The sequence below is a fragment of the Lottia gigantea genome (assembly GCF_000327385.1).
Source record: "Lottia gigantea unplaced genomic scaffold LOTGIsca_279, whole genome shotgun sequence".
NCBI classification, from domain to species: domain Eukaryota; kingdom Metazoa; phylum Mollusca; class Gastropoda; family Lottiidae; genus Lottia; species Lottia gigantea.
The window spans coordinates 24,454-34,111 of record NW_008708895.1 but is presented as its reverse complement, the minus strand read 5'-3'; the positions used below and the strand labels follow the sequence as shown (position 1 = coordinate 34,111).

The 9,658-nt window shown below is 32.2% G+C and overlaps 1 protein-coding gene across 1 annotated transcript; it reads right to left on the bottom strand.

The window, feature by feature from the left end:
* Positions 1-6,691: 6,691 nt before the first annotated feature.
* On the bottom strand, positions 6,692-6,874 carry LOTGIDRAFT_73697 (hypothetical protein; the record flags this gene model as incomplete). Its single annotated transcript, XM_009056444.1, has 1 exon — positions 6,692-6,874. A coding segment is annotated over one exon (183 nt), but the record flags the coding sequence as incomplete, so codon positions are not given.
* Between the last annotated feature and the right edge of the window lie 2,784 nt (positions 6,875-9,658).

Genomic DNA, 9,658 nt, shown 5'->3' with positions numbered 1-9,658 from the left:
GATTACTCCACCCTTACATAGCTTCCTAGTACCCACCTTTCATCTTACAATCTAACTCTATTAATACTGAAATATTTTAAAGTCATTTAATCATCTAATAATGTATAATATATCAGATGATACGTTCTATTAATACTGAAATATTTTAAAGTCATTTAATCATCTAATAATGTATAATATATCAGATGATACGTTCTATTAATACTGAAATATTTTAAAGTCATTTAATCGTCTAATAATGTATAATATATCAGATGATACATTCTATTAATACTGAAATATTTTAAAGTCATTTAATCATCTAATAATGTATAATATATCAGATGATACGTTCTATTAATACCGAAATATTTTAAAGTCATTTAATCGTCTAATAATGTATAATATATATCAGATGATACGTTCTATTAATACTGAAATATTTTAAAGTCATTTAATCGTCTAATAATGTATAATATATCAGATGATACGTTCTATTAATACTGAAATATTTTAAAGTCATTTAATCGTCTAATAATATATAATATATCAGATGATACGTTCTATTAATACTGAAATATTTTAAAGTCATTTAATCGTCTAATAATGTATAATATATCAGATGATACATTCTATTAATACTGAAATATTTTAAAGTCATTTAATCATCTAATAATGTATAATATATCAGATGATACGTTCTATTAATACTGAAATATTTTAAAGTCATTTAATCGTCTAATAATGTATAATATATCAGATGATACATTCTATTAATACTGAAATATTTTAAAGTCATTTAATCGTCTAATAATGTATAATATATCAGATGATACATTCTATTAATACTGAAATATTTTAAAGTCATTTAATCGTCTAATAATGTATAATATATATCAGATGATACGTTCTATTAATACTGAAATATTTTAAAGTCATTTAATCGTCTAATAATGTATAATATATATCAGATGATACGTTCTATTAATACTGAAATTTTTTAAAGTCATTTAATCGTCTAATAATATATAATATATCAGATGATACGTTCTATTAATACTGAAATATTTTAAAGTCATTTAATCGTCTTATAATGTATAATATATCAGATGATACGTTCTATTAATACTGAAATATTTTAAAGTCATTTAATCGTCTAATAATGTATAATATATCAGATGATACGTTCTATTAATACTGAAATATTTTAAAGTCATTTAATCATCTAATAATGTATAATATATCAGATGATACGTTCTATTAATACTGAAATATTTTAAAGTCATTTAATCGTCTAATAATGTATAATATATATCAGATGATACATTCTATTAATACTGAAATATTTTAAAGTCATTTAATCGTCTAATAATGTATAATATATATCAGATGATACGTTCTATCAATACTGAAATATTTTAAAGTCATTTAATCGTCTAATAATGTATAATATATATCAGATGATACGTTCTATTCGAATACGAGTTTTGACATATTTCATCTCTCTAGTATGGTTTTGACACAATACAGTTCGACTTACTCCGATAAAACGCATTCATTCATATATTCATTAATTCATTCGAATTCCAACAGCCTGACAACCTGATCATTACACGACTTTAAACATTAAAGCAGGGACCAAACTGAAGAATATGTTTGTAAAAATATGATGGCGATTCTAAAATATCTATATCGATGAGTGTACTTTTCGTTTTTTTGTCAAGTTAGGTGCTTGAATTCTCGTTGATTTCACAAATAATAACGATGTGTAAAACGAAATGCAATTTGCTTTTCATTTACATCCTTGATAATATTTCGAAAGCGAAAAACACGAAGCACAAATATTTTATAGAATCAAAATATGGATTGTCAGATCATCTCTAATTTCAGCTTCTCAATCGTCAAAATAACGACAGGGGTTTTATGGTGATAATACTGCGCATGGTAGTTTGTATGTTGAGGAGACAGTATTATAGGTATGATTGTCCTGTACAATGAAATGTGACCACATCAAGATGTTAATAATATTCAACGAATTTTGTCTCTGACCAAAAGACGCTGTCACGATCCGAACTCGTTTTGAATCAAATTTTGAAATCATGAATGAAAACTACGTGATGATCGAGAATATTTTGACCAATGAAAGGGACTGAAGATTTGGGGTGAAACCAAAATATATATTTCGTGGATATCATTTTCCTATTATTTGACATGATGTGATAAGAAAAGGGAGTTGTTCAGAAATTAGAAACTAAGAGACCAAGGTATGTTGTATTTTTAACATTGACCAACTTACTTTTTCTTCCTTTTTATATTGACGAGTTTTTTTTTTAGGGATTTCTTATAGCTTTTCTACTTTAATATTTTTGGATATCATGTGAATTACTCGAATTTTTGTGCAAATTTAAAATCATGATCACCCACCTTTGAATAATGTGCCCAGAAATCTTCAGTCCTAAAGAAAAAACGCAGGTCTAAAAGAACTCTTTGTGTTATACCCATCTTGTTCTCTATTAATTTTTTTAGATGAAGGCATTATCGTTGTTTATATTTTCTCTCTCAATATACTTTTCTCATGGTAAGTATTCTTTTTTTATTTATTCTCCTGATTTATTGATTCCGATCAAAATTAAGATAAAACACAGGCTTGGTATAGAAGATTAAAACCACTATTAATTTTACAATAAAAAAAAAATGAATGACATACTTTAAACCAACGCAGATATTGTAACTTCTGGATTAGTTTATATTCGTTATAAATTTTTAATAGATCAAGTTTCTGTTAGTTCAATAGAATTTGGTTTCAATGGCAAAATACCCCAAAAAGACTTATACTAGTAATAAAGTGATATATCATCTAATTATCGGCATGAAGAAAATTTCTCATTCTTGTTTGGTAATTAGCAAAACAATGTTTCTTAAAAGAAATGAAAAACATGTGGTCTTCTACCATCCTATTCTTAATTTCACTGATATAAAAATCTCCAATCTTGAATAATACTGAAAAAGATCACACTTCATTAATCGACAAATTTAATTTCACCTGTTTGTAAACAGCTATCAATATTGATGTTTGTATATTTTGTAACCACCCAGGATTAATTTTGATGTTTGTATATTTTGTCACCACCCAGGATTAAACCTGTATGAAAAAGGATGTAACAGTGACGATGATTGTCCCGGGGTAGCGAGATGTCTCACGGCTGGTTGTTTAGGTACTCAGTGTTTGTGTCCAGAGACCTATATGCCTAATGACGAATACACAAAATGTTTAAAAGGTGAGAATCTCTTGTACAATCCTTACTTTGTGTCGGACTATACAAGAGACATGTACAATCCTAGCTCTAAGTTTTACTTTTGAAAGAATATTATGAAATTTTCAGTGTCGACACTCTGACATGTACCCATTGTACAGAACAATTCGACTATGTATCGTATACAGCGACAAACCTACTTGTTATATTCGGGTTGAATGAATATTATAATTATTACACTACACTTATATTAAAAATATCAAAACATTTCATTTCAGTTATTGACTTAGGAGAGATATGTGGTAAACCAGACACAATATGTCGACTGCCCAATACTCGCTGTTCAAATGGTAAATGCGAGTGCCAGGCAGGGTTTATTCCAGCAGTAGACAATAAACGATGTAAAAAACGAGCGATAGCAATCAACGTTGGCTGGGCCTTGCTAAATGAAAGTTGCAGTTCTAAAATCTTATGTACAGAAGGACATAGTATGATATGTGACGGAGTGTGTAAATGCACCACAGATTACCGTCAAGCTAGTCCTGCCGATCTCAGTGCTTTTCCCAACAACGGTGAATGTGTGTCCAGTAGCTATATATTAGGTGGGTCTCTAACTTGCTCTATGATGGCAATGATTGTACATTATGACATATTTCTTTACACTATTACTATATACTTTAAGGATACATTGTTTTGTCTATGAGCTCAGTTTGTTGGTTTGTAAAAGTTTCCCACACACAGTGAACTCCAATAATCTGATGTTTTTCTCGTTCCAGGAAGCGATATAAGTCTGTACAAGAAGCATTGTTTATCTGTACCAGAAGGAGGTATTTGTTATCGATATTGATATATTTTTGTGTTTATTGGGAATCATGATAGCGACGACTTCTACTACTCCAATTTTCAGTCAGACATCTGCGGGTTTCACTCATGCACTAAACTAAATAATTTGTTAACAGTTTTTGTAATAGTGACATATATACGTGTAAACCTATAAACATTTTAGATCTAAATCCAGAATCTCAATTTAGTTTGAAATCCAGTTGAATAATCCCTCTTCCGGAAACACCCTGTAAAAGATATTGTGTTATTTACACTATCTGATTGTTTTATTAGGACTGAAAGATATCGGAGAAGAATGTTCATCAGACACCAACTGTCCTGGTAACGCTACCTGTCAACAAGTTGGATGTGACAGGAAATGTTCCTGTGAAGCTGGTTTCGCTCCCTCTGACGACAGGAAGAATTGTTTAAAATGTAAGATTGATACAGTTTTACTAAGAACCTCCACTTCTAATTTCTCATTGGCCTCTGCTCCTTCCTGCCCTGAAGTAGAGCGTAATACGACATTTCTGGTGCCTCTTTATTAACATGTTGAGTAAGAAAATCGTCAAATCATAATATATATGTAGTCAGTATCATATGGTCTGTATATATGTAGTCAGTATAATATGGTCTGTATATATGTAGTCAGTATAATATGGTCTGTATATATGTAGTCAGTACAATATGGTCTGTATATATGTAGTCAGTATAATATGGTCTGTATATATGTAGTCAGTATACTATGGTCTGTATATATGTAGTCAGTATAATATGGTCTGTATATTATATATGTAGTCAGTATCATATGGTCTGTATATATGTAGTCAGTATAATATGGTCTGTATATATGTAGTCAGTATCATATGGTCTGTATATATGTAGTCAGTATAATATGGTCTGTATATATGTAGTCAGTATCATATGGTCTGTATATATGTAGTCAGTATCATATGGTCTGTATATATGTGGTCAGTATACTATGGTCTGTATATATGTAGTCAGTATAAAATGGTCTGTATATATGTAGTCAGTATAATATGGTCTGTATATATGTAGTCAGTATAATATGGTCTGTATATATGTAGTCAGTATAAAATGGTCTGTATATATGTAGTCAGTATCATATGATCTGTATATATGTAGTCAGTATCATATGATCTGTATATATGTAGTCAGTATCATATGGTCTGTATATATGTAGTCAGTATAATATGGTCTGTATATATGTAGTCAGTATAATATGGTCTGTATATATGTAGTCAGTATCATATGGTCTGTATATATGTAGTCAGTATCATATGGTCTGTATATATGTAGTCAGTATAATATGGTCTGTATATATATAGTCAGTATCATATGGTCTGTATGTATGTAGTCAGTATCAAACGGTCTGTATATGTAGTCAGTATAATATAGTCTTTATATGTAGTCAGTATAATATAGTCTTTATATGTAGTCAGTATAATATAGTCTTTATATGTAGTCAGTCTCTCAGTCAATATGTCATCAAGGGATGAATATAAATGATTATCGTTACTTACTGACAACTGAATAGTAAATATCACACTGATGTCGTATTGTTAACATTTCAGTAATCCCACTGGATAAAGCCTGTAATGATGATACTGTGTGTGAAACGTTACATTCAAGATGTAGTGACGAGGAACACGCTGGAACTTGTATATGTGATTATGGATACGAAGAAACGGGCGCCTCTTTGTGCCGGCAGGTGTCCAGTTTTCCAGGTTCCGTCAAATACGCTACCATCAATGAATCATGTGTGTCTGTATCAGTTAAAATCATTTGTCAGGCAGATCTTGAATGTTCTGATGGTAAATGCCAGTGTGACAGTACCGTGTTTCGGGAAGCCAGTGTTTTGGAAAGGATAGCCTTTAATCCCGAAGGTTACTGTGTTCCTATTGTTGCTACACTCAGTAAGTAAAAACAATATTTTATTTACAAGAACCCCGGTTCATAAAACCCCTTACAATTGGTATTTGTCGTCATTCCCATTTTATACCTGCATTATAGGTCTAAACGTTTGTCAACTCAGCATACCTTGCAGAATATCACGTGTTTTTAATGACACAAAGAACATTAAAAACCTGATTAACTTTGCTTCTAATTTAAGATCCCACTGATGCAAAGAAAGATGCCATTTGTGCTGAAGTCCAAACAACAGCAAGCATTTCACCAGTATTGACGACAGACATACCAATTCCGGAACCATCTGCGTCGCAACCAGAAATAATGGCTACAGATACGCTAGTACCAATTCCGGAACCATCTGCGTCGCAACCAGAAATAATGGTTACAGATACACTAGTACCAATGCCCGAATTATCTGCTTCACAACCAGAAATAATGGCTACAGATACACAAGTACCAATGCCTGAACCATCTGCGTCGCAACCAGAAATAATGGCTACAGATACGCTAGTACCAATGCCTGAACCATCTGCGTCGCAACCAGAAATAATGGCTTCAGATACGCTAGTACCAATGCCGGAACCATCTGCGTCGCAACCAGAAATAATGGCTTCAGATACGCTAGTACCAATGCCGGAACCATCTGCGTCGCAACCAGAAATAATGGCTACAGATACGCAAGTACCAATGCCTGAACCATCTGCGTCGCAACCAGAAATAATGGCTTCAGATACGCTAGTACCAATGCCGGAACCATCTGTGTCGCAACCAGAAATAATGGCTACAGATACGCAAGTACCAATACCAGAACCATCAGCGTCGCAATCAGAAATACTGGCTACAGATCCACAAGTACCAATGCCGGAACCATCTGTGTCGCAACCAGAAATAATGGCTACAGATACGCTAGTACCAATGCTGGAACCGTCTGCGTCGCAACCAGAAATAATGGCGACAGATACACAAGTACCCATGCCGGAACCATCTGTGTCGCAATCAGAAATAATGGCTACAGATACGAAGGTACCAATGCCAGAACCGTCTGCGTCGCAATCAGAAATAATGGCTACAGATACGCTAGTACCAATGTCGGAAGCAGTACAAATGCTAGCAACTTCAATATCACCACTGGAGATCATAGCTACAGAATCTATCAAAGATGTTTCAAATATAGAGAGTTTGTACACATCACAAGATGGTAATTATTCAGTCCCATTCTCCTCGTCACCTACTGCATCTTTCACTGACATGTCCGTTCAGCAGTCACCTGGCCTGCGATTAGCTGATACCACGACAATATCTATAGACAGAACATCAACCGTGGAGGTCTCGGCATCGATGTACATCAACGACACTGAAACCTACGAAACAACCCAATCTACTACAACAGTAAGAGGTGAGAGGTCCAGATATCTTATTCACATTTCATACTTGTATTAGTATAGGGGTCGGCAGCTGTATCGGCAAATTGAACCTTTTTCTCATTCTGTATATTGTCCACGTTGTGCCATCTTCAGTTTGATTATGAACCAAGAGCTGTACCCATGACAATGAGATAATGTTCTTAACATTTATTTATTTTCAGCGAAAGTGGGTGTGTTCGACTCTTGTGCTGATGAGACGGTATGTCCGACTAATGCAGAATGTAGAAAATTTTCGTGTAGTGGTAACAAATGCTTTTGTAAACCAGGATATTTCCCTGCCAATAAAGATACTGAGTGTTTGAGAGGTAGGTAAGAACTGGTTTATTTAAGACGTAGATTTAAATGAGGAGTGGTCTAAGTTAATCAGAATCAGAACAAGCGTTTTACATCTTAGCGACATTAGTTTCTTATGATATATTCCCTCAAATCTACGTCGCGATTAATTCTGCTCTGAAACATCTCGCTAGATTGTATGACTCTTTCTGAAGTCGATAGCCAATATTTACCTCATGATGATTTATAATTTGTTTCATCTGGTTGTTGTATTTCCTAAAATCTGAACCCTTTTCACAGTTAAATTGTTGTAAATTTTTCCTGGCTTAAGACGATTTCTATTTTTTCAGGGGTGAAACTTGGTGAGGATTGTAACGGTACTATAACCTGCTCTGTTCCATTCAGTTTATGTAAAGAAGGAAAATGCGACTGTGGCCCCGCCTTTCCCCGGAATACACCAGATGGATTTTGTACCAGGGATATGCCTTCAGTTGGTGAGAGTTGTACTGGAAATGATCTTTGTCATGGAATGGCTCACTGTAACTCTACAACATCTTTGTGCGAATGTGACGAAGGGTACCGAGAAGCCAATGATGCGGAAGTATTCTCGGCGGGTCCCGCCTGGTTTACAAACGGACGGTGCATTAAAATTGTCGTTAACGGTTAAGTTGTCTGCTTTTTATAGATTGAATATTAATAGTTTAGAAATATACTGGCATTTCGATCAAAACAAACCGTGGTAACTCAAGTCACGGGATCTAGATTTCTATTTTTAACATTTTTATCAATTCTTCCAAATGTACCTCAATTCTATGTTAGATTTGGGGAGTTTTTCAAGACATTATTTGGTATAAAGACGTTCTATATAACTTTATAACAAATTAATATCTTGTCTAAACTAAACATAAGATGGTTACAAAACAACCTTCAGTAAATCCTGTAGACTCTAATTATTTCATATACCCACAAATATTAGCCTTGGAAACAATTGTTTACATTTGGAAGAAGGATGAATAGGCTTGTCACTAGTTAGAAGTTTATAGTTGATGCACTGCTCTGTTATCTCATCACCCTTCTAATCTTTCATCTTCTCATGATCAGGGGGTAAACTTTAATGAACGGTCTTGAATGACTGTAGGGTTCGGAAATCTTGTTCGAACATAGCAGAAGCCACTAAGTATCGTTTTCCAATTATTTTCTGAATTCGGAGGTTACTAAACGTCAATATAAAGTTTAGAACTGGAAATCTTTGATAGATTATTGTAAATTCTATTCTTTATTTTTTATATTTGAATTTTTTTATTTCAGAAATATCAAAAGAATGCGGTATGTATTTCATCAGTTTCAGTCGTGGGTGTCCAAATCTTGATGTCTACCAGCTGGTCCTTAATCTATAATATAAATTGATTCCAATCTATAATATAAATAGATTCTAATCTATAATATAAATAGATTCTAATCTATAATATAAATAGATTCTAATCTATAATATAAATAGATTCCAATCTATAATATAAATAGATTCCAATCTATAATATAAATAGATTCCAATCTATAATATAAATAGATTCCAATCTATAATATAAATAGATTCCAATCTATAATATAAATAGATTCTAATCTATAATATAAATAGATTCCAATCTATGATATAAATAGATTCTAATCTATAATATAAATAGATTCCAATCTATAATATAAATAGATTCCAATCTATAATATAAATAGATTCTAATCTATAATATAAATAGATTCCAATCTATAATATAAATAGATTCCAATCTATAATATAAATAGATTCCAATCTATGATATAAATAAATTCTAATCTATAATATAAATAGATTCCAATCTATAATATAAATAGATTCCAATCTATGATATAAATAGATTCCAATCTATAATATAAATAGATTCCAATCTATAATATAAATAGATTCCAATCTATGATATAAATAAATTCTAATCTATAATA